Source organism: Alternaria postmessia (assembly GCF_024291825.1).
Source record: "Alternaria postmessia strain BMP 2775 chromosome Unknown scaffold_56, whole genome shotgun sequence".
Lineage (NCBI taxonomy): Eukaryota > Fungi > Ascomycota > Dothideomycetes > Pleosporales > Pleosporaceae > Alternaria > Alternaria postmessia.
Genome location: NW_026260129.1, coordinates 153,244 through 172,479, shown reverse-complemented (window position 1 = coordinate 172,479; position 19,236 = coordinate 153,244). Strand labels below are relative to the sequence as shown.

General features: G+C 50.7%; 7 protein-coding genes across 7 annotated transcripts; 3 read left to right on the top strand and 4 right to left on the bottom strand.

Moving 5' to 3' along the window:
• Positions 1-101: 101 nt before the first annotated feature.
• Positions 102-1,100, top strand: J4E82_007823 (uncharacterized protein; the record flags this gene model as incomplete). The annotated part of the gene is made up of 1 exon (XM_051734064.1): positions 102-1,100. A coding segment is annotated over one exon (999 nt), but the record flags the coding sequence as incomplete, so codon positions are not given.
• A 636-nt stretch (positions 1,101-1,736) lies between these two features.
• Positions 1,737-2,509, top strand: J4E82_007822 (uncharacterized protein; the record flags this gene model as incomplete). Its single annotated transcript, XM_051734063.1, has 3 exons — positions 1,737-1,788; positions 1,842-2,168; positions 2,226-2,509. 3 exons carry the CDS (start codon positions 1,737-1,739, stop codon positions 2,507-2,509), a joined length of 663 nt encoding a protein of 220 aa, XP_051586232.1.
• Positions 2,510-2,807: 298 nt separating this feature from the next.
• On the bottom strand, positions 2,808-3,422 carry J4E82_007821 (uncharacterized protein; the record flags this gene model as incomplete). The annotated part of the gene is made up of 1 exon (XM_051734062.1): positions 2,808-3,422. The coding sequence occupies one exon, from the start codon at positions 3,420-3,422 to the stop codon at positions 2,808-2,810; it is 615 nt and encodes a 204-aa protein (XP_051586231.1).
• Positions 3,423-5,090: 1,668 nt separating this feature from the next.
• J4E82_007820 (uncharacterized protein) lies at positions 5,091-6,399 on the bottom strand (the record flags this gene model as incomplete). Its single annotated transcript, XM_051734061.1, has 2 exons — positions 5,091-5,750; positions 5,797-6,399. 2 exons carry the CDS (start codon positions 6,397-6,399, stop codon positions 5,091-5,093), a joined length of 1,263 nt encoding a protein of 420 aa, XP_051586230.1.
• A 3,135-nt stretch (positions 6,400-9,534) lies between these two features.
• J4E82_007819 (uncharacterized protein) lies at positions 9,535-10,844 on the top strand (the record flags this gene model as incomplete). Its single annotated transcript, XM_051734060.1, has 3 exons — positions 9,535-9,623; positions 9,678-10,226; positions 10,277-10,844. The coding sequence occupies 3 exons, from the start codon at positions 9,535-9,537 to the stop codon at positions 10,842-10,844; spliced, it is 1,206 nt and encodes a 401-aa protein (XP_051586229.1).
• An 817-nt stretch (positions 10,845-11,661) lies between these two features.
• Positions 11,662-13,936, bottom strand: J4E82_007818 (uncharacterized protein; the record flags this gene model as incomplete). Its single annotated transcript, XM_051734059.1, has 5 exons — positions 11,662-11,871; positions 11,923-13,257; positions 13,480-13,582; positions 13,637-13,734; positions 13,787-13,936. 5 exons carry the CDS (start codon positions 13,934-13,936, stop codon positions 11,662-11,664), a joined length of 1,896 nt encoding a protein of 631 aa, XP_051586228.1.
• An 890-nt stretch (positions 13,937-14,826) lies between these two features.
• On the bottom strand, positions 14,827-18,554 carry J4E82_007817 (uncharacterized protein; the record flags this gene model as incomplete). Its single annotated transcript, XM_051734058.1, has 4 exons — positions 14,827-14,985; positions 15,042-16,310; positions 16,361-18,159; positions 18,548-18,554. The coding sequence occupies 4 exons, from the start codon at positions 18,552-18,554 to the stop codon at positions 14,827-14,829; spliced, it is 3,234 nt and encodes a 1,077-aa protein (XP_051586227.1).
• Positions 18,555-19,236: the final 682 nt, after the last annotated feature.

The following is a 19,236-nucleotide window of genomic DNA, read 5'->3' as shown; positions in this document are numbered from 1 at the left end:
TCAGTTTAAGAGCTCTAAACTGAACTGACTGATAAGACGAGAGCTCTAAACTGACACTGAACTGACTGCCAAGCAATCAGTCAGTCAGTCAGTCTCATCAGTTTGGATTGATTGTTAGCAACTCTGACTGTCCTGAACAAGCTCGTGGTATCATTTCCGGGATGCTACAGCAAGGATATGCGTTTGGCTACTTGCTTGCCACTGTCTTTGCCCGCGCCTTCGTAGATACCGTCGGTCACGAATGGAGACCACTATTCTGGTTTGGTGCCGGCCCGCCAGTCCTAATCATCATCTTCCGACTCTGTCTCCCCGAGACACAAGCATACCTCGAGCGCAAGCGAATCCGCGAGGAACAACCCAACGCCGCCAAAGTGTTCGCCCAGGAAGGCAAGGTCGCACTAAAGCGCCATTGGCTTCTACTTGTTTATCTTGTGTTGCTGATGGCGGGTTTCAACTTCATGTCTCATGGAAGTCAGGACCTTTACCCGACAATGCTGAGCAACCAATACAACTTCTCAGCCAATAGGGTTACCGTCACACAAGTAGTCGCCAACCTTGGCGCTATGACTGGTGGCACCGTCATCGGATATAGTTCGTCTATCTTCGGTCGTCGCATCAGCATAATTGTCATGTGTGTTATTGGCGGCGCTCTGCTCTACCCCTACACATTCACCTCTAGCAACGCTGTCATTGCAGCAGCCTTCTTCCAACAGTTCTGTGTCCAGGGCGCTTGGGGTGTCATTCCCATCCACCTAATGGAGCTGTCCCCAGGATCATTTCGAACGTTCGTTGTCGGTACATCATATCAACTTGGTAACCTTGCGTCCTCTGCTTCATCGACCATCGAAGCGACGATTGGTGAAAGATTTCCACTTCCGCCCAAGGGCCATACGAGCCGCTACAAGTATGGTCTGGTGATCTGCATCTTCATGGGCTGTGTGTATGCGTACGTCATCTTGCTCACGGCATTGGGTCCGGAATACAGAGGAAGGAACTTTGACGTGGCCGCTGATGAAGATATGGCGGTTGTGACGGGGGCAGACGAGGGCAAGTATGTTGCGAGACAGGACAGCGACGTGGAGACCAGAGGACATGTGTAGAATTCGCGTATCATAGTTTGCAGCCTCGCAGGTTGATCATCGAGTTCAAACAGAGAAGATACGATGCCCATAATGTCTCGGAGATATTGTAAACCTCCAACCCGGTTTTGTGTGTTCGTGTAAGAGCGGCATCGACACCCGGCACTGGCAAGCTCGGTTGGCCTGCATGCCGAGTTTACCATATAGAGAATCAACTTCTGCCTTTGTAAGCGTGTGATCGTCTCTCATAAAATGTAAAGTGCCAGATCCATGGCGATGACGTGGGTAATTTGGACATTTTAAGCAAGCTTAGTGCTGCTATTGGTCGCAATCCAGATCGGAAGTGGCATCCGTCTCTAGCGTTGTGCTACTGGTAGCAGCCTCACACCAAATATATTGTGTTCATCTTTCGCAATCTATGCAACACTTGGCTTCATCCAGTACATTTTCGTTTACCATCATCTCGCGCTCAACATTCGGGTCTTTCGTGATGTTAACGGCTCCTTCGACTTTATTGCCGGTGGGTATCTCGTAGCGAATGAGCAAGCCCATGGCGCACGACAAAGTATATATCTCGCTCGGGAGTGATCGATATGCCGGTACCAACTGCATATCCATTGCATCTCATTTTGACGATCAGCCAAAGTTCTTGCCAAGATGAAAACATCCGTCGTTATACTCGCCGCCGCTTCTTTGGCCAGCGCTCACTGTACGCTTTGTTGCACTACGTTTGTTCTATCAGCCGAAGCTAACTACTCGAAGACACGCTCCCAAGTCTCAACGGCGACGCAGCCTGGTCTCATGTCCGCCAAGCCAAGAACTGGCAAGACAATGGATTCGTTGGTGATGTGACCAGCAATGACATTCGTTGCAATCAGCTCAAGGCCGGCACGTCGACTCTCAGTGTTGCTGCGGGTTCAAGTGTCAAGGTCAGCGTCAATCCCAACGCGTACCACCCTGGACCCTTCCAGTCATACCTCGCCAAGGTACCGGAAGGACAAGACATCAACACCTGGGACCCTACTGGCGCTGTTTGGTTCCGCATCTATGCCGAACAACCCAAGTTCGGCTCTCAGTTGACATGGTTGAGTAAGTGATGTGCATTTCCATCCCTCTACTGACGTCTACTGACTGCTGTGCGCACAGGTGCTGCCACCTACGACATCAAGATCCCCCAATGCATTGCACCCGGAAAGTACCTGATGCGCAACGAGCACATCGCCATTCACACCGCTCAGAGCAAGGGTGGAGCGCAATTCTACCTTTCTTGCGGACAACTTGAGGTTACTGGTGGTGGTAGCAAGGCACCCTCGAACCTCGTCGCCTTTCCTGGCGCGTACAAGGCTACCGATCCAGGTATCTTGATTAACATCAACTACCCAATTCCCACTAGCTACACCAACCCTGGTCCCCCTACGTTCACTTGCTAGGTCCCTTCTATGGGGGATGAGATTGGCAACTGAGGTGTATCAAGTGTGATAGTGGAGATAGAAAGTATGGACCGTACCCAGGATGTAAATAAACTTCCAATACATATTTTGGCCATTCTGAAAGTATCGAGAGACAGTGTGTATCAAGATCCGTTAATGAACTGAAGTATCCATCACTAAATTTCAGCTTACTCCGACCGAGCTGGTGCCTTATCCTTTCCCATAACGCATATACCACCGAATTGCTTCACCTGGACGTGGCGCACTGACAGGAAGAAGAGCATACTCTTCAACCACCTTAAATAGCATGAAAGCGACTCGCCAGCTCCTCGGGATCGTACATCTTGGTAGTCGCCCTCTCCATCTCATCCGCGACATACTTCCAAAAGTTGCGCTCGCACTTTGCTACCGCTTTCATGAGCTGCTCAGTCTTTTCTACCTCCTCCAGACCTTTGTCCTGTAGCTCTGCAGTGACTGGCTGCCGGATGTTGGCTTTGAGCTCAGTCGCGTTGTCGTAGTCTTTGATGCGCTTCTTACCCGCCTTGCTGATGACTCCTGTTCCTTGAGCCTGAGTGTACTGATTCGGATTGCGAAGGTGCATGTAATCCTTTGGGTCAAAACCGATCTCGCCGATAGATGTCGCAACGCGAGGTGCATTACGGACATAGCGACTGTAGACGGCCGTTTCTGTGAAGATAGCTGCTTCGCCCTTGTTAAGGCGCTCCTGGTTGAGGTGGTCGGCGATCTCGTTCCAAGACCACTTTTGCTCTTGACGCAGACTCTTTATAGCGACGTTTTCAGGATCTTCGTCGTCGTTGCGGCGGGTGCTGACCTTTTTGTCCTCAGGCGTGAGGACGGAGATGTTCTTCTCGATCTCACTTTTGATTACCCGGGCGCGCTTGAGACTGTCCATGTTGATTCGAATGGATGTATGTAGAATTCGGATGCTAGATTTGTCTTTATTCTCGCGTTCAATCAGTGGAGTTTCTCGTTCCCATCCGTAAATTGAAATTAAATGGGTGTTGTGGAGAGAGAAAATGAGGCTTGGTGGACGCCTGAGCATCTCAAATACTAGTCCATTCAGGTAGCTTTGTTACAACTCACCTTCACCCCGATATTAGGTCGCAAGTGAAATAATTCTATAGGGTGCAGGTAGGTATCGAGAGCTGTTTGTGGTGCGAGCTTAATGCAACGAATCGCTGAACCGCACATGACCATGGTAGTGTATGATCATCGTTAGGCACTCGGTGTGCCAGTGAGTTGCAGTGATTTCGCGTCACTCATGTCAGGGCAAAGAAGAAAGGAACTCAAAACTGAAACGCCACGAATTAGATTCAACTACAGGTCCACCGACTCATCAAAAATGAAACAGAATACTAATTTTCTTCTACATGCTGACCTAGAAGCATGTTCTCAGGACTACTGCCCAGCGCGAAAGCCAAATTAAAACAGGTGAATTGTATTCAGCTGATGGTTAGGGTATCTCCGATATTAAGACTCAAGGTCTTTGTTCCTACTTGTATTGAGCCGAATGATAGAGGGCATCCGCGTGGTTCAGGTCTCGCTTCGCCTTCTCCTCTGGTGATTCCGTTTTCTTCGGCTCAACAGCCTCCTTCGACTGCTTGTGTGGGAGTATCGATCGAAGCAGGGATTTTGTGGATGCCATTGTTGTATTTGACGTTGTTGACATGGCGTCGCTCTTGGATGGTGTGCTTGAGCTAGCTCGGTTGGTTGATGTCATGGTCGAGAGTGTGGTATGTTAACCGGTATCCGTTTATTCGATGATAGCAGGTGGTGAGCTTCGGATGAGTCAAGGTGGATGTGAAGATGCTTTGAGAGATGAGGTTCAGAGAAATATATAACGTCTTGATGATTGTGATGGTGTGCGACGCGTGGGTGTTTGCTTGCTGATGGTCGACAACAGTGAAACCATTTCCTCACTCTTATACTCGTTGCTGGACCATGGAAGAAGCATCACTGTAAAACATGGGCAGCACAGTCATCAGCTACATTACCAAGCTCTCATGGCGCACAGCACTCATGCACCGTTGGCGTTTTCTCGTGCCATCCCCATTTCTGTTCGCAGACCGACCAGCCGCGCCAGTACGTACGTAAGTACGATGCATGTGAGTCAAGAATGTTACAAACATGTGCATTGGAAGGGCGTGTCGCTTTTTCTTACTGCGAATAGTCAAGGTTGAGGCAGGGTGGAGGAATGTAGAAGGGCTGAGCCATGGTTGAGTCAAAATATGGGTCCGGTGATCCATGAAGGGCCTAGTGCGTCAATCGGTTGTCCCCACATTTATCCGGCAATATTGTCACTCTTCGCATACCTCGCATTCTGGTCTCAGCAAACACACTGAATGGACGTTTGAGTCATCATCTTGTTGCGCAACAACGTGATAGCAATGTGCAAAGTCATGCTTGCTGATAAAGGTCACACGCCCTCAATCGGCACGAAGCCATCGCAACACTCGCGAATGGAATGCGACCGCTTCGTCACAGGATAGGTGTAGCCGAGCACGGTCCCTCAAGAAGCAGCTAACATATATATTGATTGGTCATCTACCGATATCGCTCTCTACGCCTTCCAACGGAAAGCAGTAGAGTTCTTCTCAGCAAACGTAGACCCAATCTCACCCCACTTGATCTGGCTAAAGGTGACTGTAGGTGCCTTCTCAATCTGTCGGATAGCCTCTGGGAAGCCCTCAGTCGCGTTGCAAGGACCAGCACCGTTCACAGATCCATCGAGCCATTGCATAGCACCACCCTCATCCCACCAGATGCTCAGCGCGAGAACCATACCGCGAGCCATTGCGTCACCCATACCCTTGTGGCCACCAAGCTTGGTGTACATCTCGGCGCCGGGCTGAGCAGAGCAGTACTCCTGGTCCATGGTGATGTTCTGCATGGCGTTCTCGATGACAACACCGTCCTGGACATATTTTCGCACGATAGCCTGGAGAACGCCATCCTTGGCTGGGAACTGGGTGACAACAGTGAAGGGCTTAGTGGTGTCGACCTTGAGGCCAGGACCATAGTAGTCTGGGGAGTTTCTGTGCTTGTACGGGTTGTCTCCGCATCCATTCTTGTCGCACAAGCCAGCCTTCCCGCACTCGTCGCCGGTGCAACCGAAAACACCGGCTGTACTGCAAGTATGAGGCGCGATTTGGTTGGCACGAGAGTTGGCCTCCCAGATATCCATCTCGTTGCAGCAAACACCTTGTCCCTTAACGTTTCCCTACGAAGAGTCAGAAACATCAAACGAAGGGGAGGTTTGTACTTACTACACCATTGATCCAGGGAGTGACGTAGCACTGAGCATCGCAGTATCCCGTACCATAGGTGGCACCGCCTGGGTTGAGCTGAGAACGTCCGCCATCAGCTTCCATCTCGCTGAGATATAAGGCGCCGTTCATGCCGCATGGCAGCTTCGACATGTCGACATCAAAGGCCAACTCGTTACCCGTAAGTTGCAACATCTCGTAGTTCTCCTCGTCCTCCGCGAGAACATAGACCCTAGGGCTCGCAGCTCCGCCACTGGGGTTGTACATGTCCAAGCGGAGCTCTCCATCGTTAGTGTACACACCCATCGTTGAGTAGTCTTGAATGCCTTCCATGATGCAGTTCTTGGCACACGTTTCCTCATCAGGGCAGGCTGTTGGATCAGCTCCACTTCCCCAGCTTCCGCAACCCAGTGTTGAGTTGCCTTTCTGGTGAATCCAATGAGCCGCTGAGTCGGTGACAACAGCAGTGTTCTGAGATTTGCATCCTCCAGCCTTGGTGCACTTCCAGGTGGTAAGCTTGGGGTGAACTTCCGGTGTGCTTCCTGGTGTTTGAGCAGTGGCTAAACCCAAAAGAGCAGCGGCAACGAGAGCGTAAGGTGCCATTGTGATATGACCAAGGGAGTGTGATCTTGAGAGAGTGAGGTGCAATGCATACAGGAAAGCAAACTCAGAACCTATATATACCTACCTCAGTAATCAAGTGAAGCCAAAGAGTCTTCCCGTGTCAAAGGTCCTGTATGCACATAGTAATTTAGGATACCGCGGACCACCAGAGCCGCAATATCACAAGTAGAGGAGCCTCAATGTAGTAAACATCGTCAATGAATCTGGCGGCTGTGTCTGTCATTGGCTGCAAGCTTGGCCTCGGCCTCAATACCAAGGCCGACTTTGTTTCGGACCCTCGCTGTAAGAAGTCGACATCGCAAAACGATCCGGAAGAACATGCATAGAACATTCATCAATATATTTGAGACATTGCTATTTGTTCAAATAAATTGCATTTGATTACGGAACCCCAGATGGAGGTTGAACGCGGGGCATTTACCCGGTGTTTACTCGGCGCAAAAGAGCTTGACTTATACAAGCAGGTGCGAGTGACTTTGGCATGCCTCTCACGACTACAAGACCACCGGTACTGCGCCGCGGGGCGCGTAGCTGCAAGCCGCGACTGCAAGCATGGAACCAAGGCAATGCGTGGCTGGGAAAACTAGCCTTGTTTAAGGGTCAGCGGTCCGACACCTCTGGTATACCGCGGCACGGGACTCGTCCAAATTTCTTCTCTTCAATGCGCCCTTTAACGACGTCCATCTCCGCAAGCCTTTCGTGAAGCGATCTTGCTCAGCTCCATCTTCCCTTTCGCCCAACTGTCTCTTCGACATAGACCATGCCTGCCCATCATGTCCTTACCGGACCTATGGTCAAGGCAGGCCCACAGACGTGGTACTAGCGATGAGACAGTATTCAGGAGCCCGATGCAGCGACTCTTGTGCGCACACTTGAGTTTCATATTCGTCAGTTCCCTGATCTTGCCACAGCGGCAGAACAACGACTATCACACTACGTTCTTGTCGTGCCTCGTTGATCGGATTCGAGATTAACAAGAGTAGATCGATCATCTCTAGATCTCCTTGAGCCGTGTACGATTCGTGATGGCCCTGTGTGCGACTGTGCACGTCTTGGCCAGCTCTTCCATGAATTATCGGTCGGATGCCCCCGGATGCTGGTCGGATATGAACCAGGAAGATACGAGCTTGTCAGGGCGCTCCTCTGTCGCCGTATCTCAAGGGAGGGTTTCCTTGTGCCTGAGGAAAGGAAGCCAATCTTTTGTCATGGCTGACATATCGAAATGACGTTGCATCCGTCGCTCGCTGTTGCACGGAGAGATATCTGAGTAGCAGTCGAGTAATGGAAAGAACGTAACGTTTCGGATGTCGGGTAGGATGTTGGGGTATATCGACTGTCCACTTTTGCCCAGCAGAGATTGTCGCATGAGCTAGTCCGATAGGGTGGCATTGCTGCCCAGTTAGGGCAGTATCCACTTATCGGGGCATTAGTCAGTGGGTCTTCGTTATGGTGAAACTCCCAAGAAGCATCCCTGCTCCGCAGTAGTGCCGAGAGAAGTTCTAACGCTCTACGCATGCCAAATCAGGGCACACCTGACCGACGCCCCTAGCTCTCCGCATTTGCGAACGTTGACGGGATTGCCGTGCCGACACCATCAAATGCGCCACGGTATCTAGACTGGCCAACAGGATTACATTGCGACCCTTCCTACGTGTAGTCCTAAATATGAGGAGGAAAGCAAAGTCTTAATCATTGCTTCTGGCAGCAGTCGCCTACGCGCACCTCAAAAGTCGGGTTGCTATGTATCCCTACGAACGGTCTCACTTCGGTGACGTCCGGTTAGTGCCAAAGCTGTGAACCCATCCGGCCATGTTCTTTGGCCAAAGTTGGACAAGGAATGCCGGATATTGATTCGCTGGTGACATTCACAGAAAACTCAGAGAGCCCACCCTATCCAAAATATGCGAGTCGACTATAGGCTATATTGCATATAGAAGAGCCAATACAAGGTCGGTATGATTTTTCTTCGTTTTTGTCGTTGTTTTTTGCAAAAATGTCGCTGCTTATGGGTACGCAGCCAATGAACGCCTATATAAGGCCTGACGCCATCATAGACCGCTACAGTCTGGAATCTGATTTCGAATTGTAGTCGAAAGCCACTTCTAAGCATATGTTCACTACCGGGGAACTGGAAGCACTTTGTGTAGCGTGGAGGCGGAGGTTCGGCACGGCACGGGGAAGCTGCCATTGATTGCTAGAGTTTGCCTCCCACATCTAGTTTTGACGGCGCACATGTAGTAGCACTTTTCGGAGGACAGCACAAGTATGAACGCGCAAGCCCGCAGAATCTTTTCCTCCTCTGGATGATGAGGCCAAGCAAAGCTGTCAGAACACGGAACGGTTCGTGAACCCTGGAGACCCGCCAAAACACGGCACTTGAATCTGCATGTACATCCTGCAAGGCCTTAACACTTCAAGGTCCAAAAGCAGTTTGACATGGAGTCTGATCGACCTCTCTCCTTTCGCTCCTTCGGGCAAGGCAGGCCTCGTCGGAGCTCCTTCCACGCCACAAGCGTCGTCCTCGACGCGGTGACGTTAACGCTTGCATGATCCCGAACCCAATTTGACTCGCTAAAAGCTCCCGACTCAAGCGTCCGCTGCACGCCTCATAATTGCAACCACCATATCCTGACAAAAGTAGCGAGTAACTTTCCATACTTGGGATTTAGCTGAGCACTAATGGCCACTTGGATTTCTTTTGGCAGCAGAGTGGCTGCAAGTTTGGCCCAGGCACCACCTGACAGTCCCCTTATTTGCATGGTTAAGGCTTAGTGAAGCACGTTGCCGATCTTCCAGTGCCTGGCCATATCGCTCTGCCCCACAAGGAACCTGGCTCGAACAGTAACCTGTGTCGACTACCGTCGCAAGGATACCCAGAGGAGCGTCGGTTTTCTTGCTAACAGTATTCTAGCGTTCGCAGTGCCAGGAGAGACACGGCTCGGAGAAAGTGTTGAGACGTCTGTGAGGCAAGATCGTCGACGAGGGGAAGCTACAGATGTCAAAAATACAATATGCTGCGAGTTCGTGTTCGAATCGTGGTTTTCCAAACTCTTAAATCCTCCTCTTCGCCTACATAACCTTATTTTGACGATTCGCACCGACGCACCGCCGAGTATGGAGGACCGAAGTGGTTCGGTGTTGGCGATAGCCATCACATTCATGATCTTAGCATGGGTCACTGTTGGACTTCGGTGCTATGTCAGGTATGATCCACCTCGAATTCACGTTTCTGACCGCAATACTGACCGAAGATGTAGGATCTTTATGGTCAAAGGTTTCGGCATCGACGACCACTGTATGGTCGTTACCCTCCTCTTCTTCACAGGATATCTGGCATCACAAATCGGCGGCGCAGTCCATGGCACAGGCGTGCGACGTGAGAAACTTTCCGACGAACAAGCGCAAACGGCCCTTCACTTCTGGTTCTTCTGCGAGATATTCTATACACTATCGACATGTATGCTCAAGATCGCCGTCGGTTTCTTCTTGCTACGCATCACCGTCGCACCGATGCACATCTGGCTTATCCGATTCATCATGGTCGTCTCTGCAATTGTGGGTGTCGCATACACATCGGTGGTTATCTTCCAGTGTAAACCCATCTCCTTTTGGTGGGACCTGAACCCCAATCACACTGGAACTTGCCTATCAGGTACCCTGGTCATGAACTTTACCTTTGTGGTTTCTGGGCTTAACGCCTTTGCCGACTGGGTGTTCGCGATGCTTCCCGTTCTCATTGTCAAGGATCTGCACATGAAGAAGCGCATGAAGGTCGTAGTTGCTGGAGTTATTGCTCTTGCCGCAATGTAAGTATTGAGCTCCCTTGTGTGCTAGCATATCTGACCTGGATCAACAGTGGCTCGACAGCAACAATCATCCGCCTTCCTTACACGACCTCACTGAAGGGATACAAGGGAGATTTCCTCTACCGAACAACCGACTTTGCGATTTGGAGTACGGTAGAAGTAGGGTTGGGCATAACAGCTGGCTCTATCGCCACTCTTAGACCACTCATGAAGCAGGCCCTTGAGATTACTCGATCAGCCTCAGCTCTACCATGGAGTAAGCCTTCGCAGGGTTCACAACCGCTGCAGTCGGGACATCAACTCAGCACCGTCAAACCGTCGATCAAGAAATCGATCACGATCACCACCTCCAGAGCTCGAAGAGAGAGTGCTAGCTCCGACGAGGAGATTTTCCTAGGCGGTAAGAGCCTACCATCCGAGTCATGGCAGCAACAGCAAGGACTGCCTGGTTATGTCACGTCCACAGTGCTAGATGAACGTGGGCAGCGGCAAACAACAGAGAAGAGCCGTAAACACATAGCGGATCTGGAAAGGAGAGGCAGTCCTGGTGCGGCTAGCGACTCCACGATTGACACGAAGTCATCGGGAAAGGCTGCAAGGGTACACGAACGCTTCTAGACGACAGTCCTATAATACAGTACATAATAGATACCCCTCAACGATATAGTTCAACATAGTCCGCCATTCTTGATGCGCATACATTGAAGAGAACCATACGCTGTTAGTTCAGTGGTAGCTCACTGTGACTTGCCACTGACCAGTTGCCGGCATAAACACTCCATAGTTAGCCTGCTCTACTTCTCCGCTCCCGCTGTTCTCCACTTCGCTCCCGTGGTCTCCGTCATTAACATCATTCCATCGCAGTGTCTTGTTAGCTTTCTTGAGCCATGCGACATGGAAATTTGCCTTGAGCATCAGGCGAGTCACCGCTCGCATTAGTTCACCAGTGGACATGATCATCACATACTTAGCTCCATCACTCGGAAAGTCTATCAGTAGGTCGAGCTACTTTACTGCACTTTTAACCTCGGTAAGAAAATCTGGGATGGGGGACTGTAGAGCTCGCTTATTCGTTTTTGTTTGCTATATGATCATACCTGCAAGACGAGGCCATCAACGTCTATATGGTTTATTATGCTCATATACATATGTACATGACTTGTCTTCGTAAGCAAGCCTCAAACAAAAATCGTTGGTGGGGCGAGAGTTCAGCAAATATGTGATGGTAACAAGCGCTGTAGTTCTTCTCGTTGATGATTGGCCAGCAAAAACTAAAGAAACACACATGATCTCGCACACTAGGAGATTTGCTCCGGCGGACCGGACATGTCGACGGCAGAGCAGCATAAAAGCAATATTGATGTATCAAATTACATTACTTAACCAGATGGGTTGACGCTGTTGCCACAGCTGTTCAGATCCTATATACATATAACTACCATAGTATGTCCGAAAACGCAGTCCTGAGAACCTCGGTCCTGGTCTTCTGCATCTCCGGTGCGATGCCTACAAGATCCAGGATATCAAGACATCTTCGCGCATCGTCTTTCGCGTCCTTCAGTAATGGGTCCGCGGAAGGAGGTAGGCCGTTGTGGGTGGGTGACAGCGGTTGTGCTTGCTGACCGAGGATGCGTGCCATGAGAAGCTAAAATGGGTGTTAGCAACCAAACAATACTACAGACCGAGTACAACTTACTGCTTCTTCAAAGGCTCGGTGCTGGAACACCCACCACACACTAGCGTCGATCCTGAGGTATTCCCAAAAGTGGAAGAAAGACTGCAACGCCATCCTGGCTGCGTCCAGCGCACCTTTAACGTCGCATGGCACACCCTCAGCAGGGTTTTCATCGGCCTGTATCGCCATGACGCAGTGCCAGAAGTTGCTTCGAAAGAACAAGTTCTGTCGTAGACCGCGCGGATTTGTTTCTGCCATATGTCTTATAGTGACGTCGTCGGATGCTGTAAGATCTGCAGGAAAAGTTTTGTGGAGAGCAAAGTATTCGTTGACAAGCTCAAGTTTATGCTTGATTGATGTAGTCAAGGGCGTTGCCAGTGACCGCGGTATGCAGACAGTACGAGACACAAGGTTAGCCATATGCCACATGGAGCGGATGTATCTCCGATCCGAGAGTTCATACGGAGGATAGAGATCATGGTTCGAAGCGATGTTGCTGATGCTCATGGGGTTGATTACAGGGTCTGTGGCGCCGTTGTTCGAAGCACCATTCGGTATATAGTCATCGAGATCATCGCTGAGGGACTCTGGCTGTATGTCTGAAAACACACTGGTTGGCGGAAGCTTGAGCAGAACAGTAAGGAAAGTGTCCTGGAAATAAATAGCTTGCCATAACTTTCGCCGTTGCTGCTTGTCACTCTTTGAACATCGGGGTGCAATGACATCTGGATCGCGATGTAATCCCATGGCGTATGCTTGCCGTACGAGAACACCTCCAAACGCCCATGCATCAGAGGCATGGTTGTCGTTCATTAGGAAGTATCCTATGAGAACCATGGCCTGCAGTGTTCTCACTGAAGCTCGACTAAGATATGAGGATATCCGTAAAGCTTGCTGGGCAGCTGATACGTAGAACTCGGCAATCTGCGCCCTGTCGCCACCGTCGGTAGTATGAATGAATTGCGTACCCATGGCATACACAACAAAGTGTAGAGCTACTAACACGGGGTCCGCAGTATGCTTCTCTTCTTGTGACAATGACCAGAAACGTTCATAGTCAGCATAGAAGTTCCTACGGTGAACCATAGGGTATACTGGGTCAACAGCATCAAAGTATTTGTCAACGAGGATATCTGCTTGCTCTTTGGCTGGCAGTACGCCGACAACCTCGGCAAGGCCGCCACGACTCGTCCAGTAGTTGGCAAAAGGATGTTCAGTCCCTAGGCCAAAAAAGGGTGCAGGCGTATGATTGGAATACGGTATGTTGGATAGCAGGAATGGTGAGGATCCCGAAGACGACAATGACACGCTTCGATATTGTGTTCTGATTGGTGTTGGTGGCACCTGGATGTGAACCTGGTGAAGCAGTCAGAAAAAGCAGTCCAGATAGTTGTATCCGCCAGGTGGTCACTCGTCGTGAAGCACATGGAATTTGTCACGACTTGACACGACATAACGTTGGACGGATTCCCGACGCCCCACCATGGCAAAAGCACGCCCGACGCTCCGAGGAGGTGGGCCGAGATGCGTTCGCAGAAGCTCGGGAATGGTACAACAGGAACAAGGAATTTTTATTACCTGAATAGGCGGCTTGCCATGTGGCTGCGGGTCACTGCCAAGCTGCAACGAAGGCCTCGCGCTCGTTTTCCTGGACCGACCCGCATTGCGACCGGCGCCAACCCTGTACACAGCTGTCAGCAAAGCAAGCGCATTCCAGGAAGCCATGGAAACTTACTTGTCCGCCGAAGAGGCGATCAGGTTGGCGATTTCAGAGTATTTACATGTCGACTGTCGCTTGATGCAGGCCAAGCAATGGGGACGAGTGCGATCGCACTGGCAGGAGTTTAGCCTTGCAGTGCAATTGCGCGCGAGCAATGCAACTCACCTTGGTCTTGCGCTCGACACACTCCTCGCAGCTCAGGGTAGGTTTATTACGCTTTTGCTTCTTCCTTGGTGGCGCATCGCCTTGAAGGGCCGACGCGCTGGTGGTGGATGGATCAGGACTTGTCGAGGGCTGTGTGCCTTCGTCATCCATCGTGCAGCTGCGGGCGGGCGATCGGGGCGCGCGTGAGCTTGGTCCGAGTGCTTGACAAGCAACAGCAATGCGACAGGATCCAAGCGGGTGCGGTGGACACGACGTTGGCGGGAATAAAAGTGAAGGTTGAAGTATTTCCGCCCTGGAGCGACGCGCCCCATAAAGGACACCGAGGATTGCGTGGGGACGCCGCTGTGGAGTTCACGCCAGCCACTGCTTGGCGCTAGATGCGACAGAGGGCCCAGAACCTATATCTCGCTACTACGTCAGTCCTGCCAGTTACGCGTCGTCCCTCTGAGCTACAGATCATCTCGAATGCAAACACACCGGCCAGCCCATATTTCAAGCTGGTCAATCATTTGTTGGGCAGAGCTGCGTCATCCCCAGCTGTGCGCGGCCTCGAAGCTTCGGCGTCTACTAGATCGGTAAAGGATAATGCCGCGGAGTTCTCCTCCGCCATGCAGCAGCATATGAACATAGTATGGCAACCATATTCGTTCTTCCTGCGCGACCCGTTTTCCTGACGGGAGATTGCGTACGTCGAGTCGTCTCCCGCGCCGGGTATAGTGCTATACCCGAAGCGCCGGCAGTAACTACCGGGCCTCATGACAGCATCATGATCGATGCAGAGACTCTCGCGCCTCCGTATCGGCCATATCGTGGCTGACACACTCCCCGAAACCACCTCGAATGCAACCACGCAGACTTGTCACGAGCAACACGTTCGATGGATAGCAAGGTTATCTGAACATGTCTTTGATATTTACCAGACCGAGTACAAGATGAGACGTATAAACCAAAGAGAAAAGCCGTCGCTCGAACATTCAGCCTAATAGTATATCTTTCGTCAACCTTGGAGTCGACTTACACCGCCAATAGAAATACCTGCATCAAGTGTACTGCCTCATCGCATCGCGGTAGCCCTTGCCGCCACGCATGTCATCCTCGAACGCCTCAGCGACCTCGAGCACACGCTTGACATGCTCCATGCTGAACACTGACTTCTCCGAGAGCGCGATCGATTGCGACGTTTTGACCGTGTTCTTGATCTGCGATTATGTGTTAGTTGACCTTCCCATATTTTCCGTGCAACCAGAAGACGTACCTGTCGACCATTCATACTCTTCTTACTTAGCTCGTCAAAGTCCGCTTCCGTGAACGGCTTCATCACCTCCTCAATCTTCTCTACCTTTGTCTTCACGTCCCCGCCTTCTTTGGCGCTATTCTTGCTCTTCTTCTCCGCCTCGGCTTCCCGACCCATCTGCTCCACTTTACCAACATGATGCTGCCAGATCTTCTTCCTCGCCTTGGCCTGTAGATTCTCGTACCGGATACCCATGTGAATCCTGCTCTGAAAAGCTTCGTCAAATGTCTCAACACGATTGGTTGTCAAGAAGAGGATGCCTTGGTAGTACTCCGTCAGACGCAAGAAGACAGACACGAGGCTGTTACGATGGATATCGTGGGGTTGACGCGCTTCGAGGAAGACATCTGCTTCATCAAGGAGAAGGATAGCGCCCCAGGAGTGCGTAATATCCATGATGCGATTGAGATCCGTCTCGAGTGACCGACTGTTGGTACCTAGCTCGCCTGCCGAGACGGCATAAAGCGGACACTTCAGGTATTCAGCGATAGATTCGCCAGTCAATGTCTTTCCAACACCCGGTGGTCCATGTAGCACAACGTTGAGGCCCTTACCCTTGCCTTGGATGACGTCGTCGATCGTCTTCGCAGCATTGAAGCGGTGCGACGAGACCAAGCCTTTCAGATTCTGCTTGATGCGACTAGGTAAGACGAGACTGTCAAAGGCCTCAGCATTCCACTTGATCTTGTCAATCCCAGAGAGCGAAAACTCAAGCCAGAGTTTTTCGGAAAAGGCGAATCCAAGCACGACTGGCGACGCGATGATCAGCTCCTCTTCAGTAAAGACCTGCTGCTTAATCTCATTGCCGTCCGCGTCTGTCTCGATCGAATTGTCTGGGCTGTCACCCTTCTCCTTATCGACCACGCTTTGTGGCACACGGATGGGGTGTTTCTTGCCTTTCTTGTCTCTCCACATGACGATACGCATCTTGTCTTCCTCTTCTTTCTCTTCGTCTTCGTCAGATCCACAGCAGCAATCATCGTCGCTCTCGTCATCACACTCGCCATTCTCCTCGTTCTGGGCTAGCTCATCTTGCTTGAGGTACGAGAGCGGATAATTGGGATTGATGCGGCGGAAGATAGCCGGATCAACCATGACGCGGCCATTGATGATGAAGCGGATGATGTTGTTCTTGTGCTTCATGTACGCGATACCCTTTTGTAAGCGAAAGTTCATACCTTGAAGAGCGACGAACTTTTTGCCCCGCTCGATGAGTTGGTTCCTGATACCCTAGGTAATCATTAATAAGGGTGCTTCAAATGGGTCGGTCGTCTACTCACCTCCGGATCTTTGTGGTACTTCAACGGATATGCAGAGAGGCTAGTAATCTTCTTGTGGCCCTTGAAGGCTTGGATCGTGATCTGGTGGTCTCCGAGGCCGAAAGACTTTCCGTCGTACTCCAAATACTTGCCGTCTACATACCAGGATTTGATTCCTGTCATCCAGCTCTCGTATTCGTACGCGGTGTCAACCTTGAAGCAGCGAGGGTCATCTTTGTTGTGGTATGTGGGTGTATAGGCGATAGTGTTCGGCTTGAACAAGGCCCATACGAGATCATACGTGATTGTACCTGCTTTGAGCATCGGTCGCAGCGCTTTGCGTGTCGCAGAGTAATCTTCATCGATATAGCTCAGGAGAAGTTTGCATTGCGCGATCTGCTGCTTAAGGCGCTTCTGATCTTTCGTCTTCTTCGCCTTCTTCAGCTTTGGTTTGAGAGTCTTCTTGATGAAGGTCTTCAGCTCCTCGTAGTAGTGAAAAAGTGTGTGAGGATCGATCTGCGGTGTATCTTCCACAAGACTGATGCTTTTGCAATCCTTGAACACGTCTTGAAGTGCATTGCGAAGTAGCTTAGACTTGATGTCTAATTGAGTCTCTTGATACTTGCCTTCCCAGTTGAGTCGCCTCCGTACTGTAAATACGCAGTCAAACTCATCTTTCTGATCAGAATTACTTTCAACGAGTTTCCAATCGCGAATCTTCATATCGAAAACTTGATCGACACGCTTGAATTCAAGGACATTCTTCTTGACTGGCTTTTCAAGTTTCGTAGTGGATACGGCTGCTGCGGCTGCGGCGGCGTTGAGAGAAGCCTTTTGAGCCTGGAGATTGCTGAGGATACCACTGACTTTGGCCACCTGGGTGTCGAGATCATCTCCTGGAAGTGGGGGCTCCGGGGGAGGAGTTGGTGGTACGGAAGTATCATCATCGGATGTTGATAATTCTGATGATGATGCAGAGCTATCAACCTTCTTTGACTTCTTAGCCTTCCGCTTTGCCTTCGCTTTCGCTCGCTTGCGTTTCGACTTTTCGTCTTCAGAATCAGAACCGCTGCTAGAGGAGCTCGAAGTATCTGAGGCGCTTTCATCGCTGGAACTTTCGAGCTTGTTGTTTTTCTTCTTCCTGGCTTTCGCTTTCAAAGCTTTGCGTCGCCTCTTCTTATCGTCATCCTCAGATTCGGAGTCGGAACTTGAGTCGGAAGAATCAGATGAGGTTTCATTCTCGCTCACGGGATTGTGCTTTCTACTCTTGCTCTTCTTAGCTTTCGCCTTTGCTTTCTGCTTCTTCTTCTTTTTCGCTGCCGCTCGCTTCGCAGCTAACTTCCGCTTCTTCTTGCGCTTAGCCCTCTCGTCCTCGCTACTGTCCTCAGACTCACTACTGCTGTCAGAGTCACTAACGTCAGACACAGAGCTCTCGTCAGCTTTCTGTCTCGACTTCTTTGATACGTGCTTCTTCTGTCTATCGGTCTTTTTCTTTGCAATAACCACGTCAACTACTGGCTTTTCGATTTCAGATGGAGAAACAGAACTCTGCTTCTCTTCCGTCATCTGGCCTTTGTCAATGGTTTGAGTCTCTATAGTTTCCTGTGATGAATCCATCCTTTGCTTGTGTAGAGAAAGATCGTCTGGATCGGAAGTTACTGATGGTGTCGCTACAATGACTGGTGAAGATGACGAAGTGTCGGAAAGTTTCTTGTTTGCCGTTTCAGGCAAAGAAGGGATATCGGAAGATTCCTTGGACGTTTCTGGATCGTTCATGGGTGTCAAACTTGCCAATTCGCGAGGCTGGCTCTGTTTTATACCTTGTCCGCTGAACGTATTGTGTGGTGTGAGGTTATGGAAGAACTTGTAACACTCCGAACTGAGTTTTGAGACGTATGCAACAAAATGCAGTTATAGGTAAGATAGTCTCGGAGCAAGGAGGAGAAAGTGGAGGATCTGTGTCTCACACCTTTTATCCACAAGCAGAGCCGCAAGTGAGGCCTAACCTCGCTCTGTTTCTGTATTCGACCCACAGCACTTGCTAATCAGATCTCTATCCCACCCAACACTACTGCCAGGCTACAGCCTTCTGTGATACCGCTCTCGACTACCCCGCAGTGACTTACTGCGGATCTGGCAAATGACGAGTTCTGCCTAGCCGAACTCAACAAGGCTGATATTGTTGGGAGCGAATGTGCTTGGCTATACCGTTCATTTACATATCAACACCGGATCGTTCTGGGGCGGAAGCCTCACATACCTGGTGAACACTGTGGTTCAAATCTGCTGCCTAGCAAGCGACCTTCCTGAGCGAGAAACGTTTCGTCAAAGTATTGGCCCGTTCGAGTTGTGGTGCATATATCGGCTGAGAAGATGGCGATATCGCGACCGGTGAGTAGGTAACCAATGTTATGGTGAAGCGTAGCTCAGCCTCGTCTGACAAAGACTTCAGCCTCGCAGGTGTGTGTGCGTGTGTGTGGATGCGCTCGCTTTCCCCGATTCCAATCAAGCGTCCAAAAGGAATATGCACCTCTAGTGCTCGAAACCTTGAATCAAAGTCTCGACACAGATCCATCGTGACTGCGTGCCGCTCTTATATCTGCAGTAGCTCGGTGGCGCTGCGGCTGTCATCTACATCAGTCTGCGCTGCGCTGCCGGTGCCGCAGTACTACCTTGTCATCGCGGCGCACACGCGTCTTGCCAAAATGGCTCGACGATTGATGTTGTGCTACCATGCTGAGCTGCAGTGGTGATGGTGGTTCGTGTATCGTGGTCAGTGGCCAGACGCCGGAAGGAATGCGCCGGGTGCATTAGCGAGCACCTCGACAGTTCGCCTCACTCTTTCTCAATATATGTGGTAGATTCGCATATGCAATGAGCGCCACTGTGACAAGGAA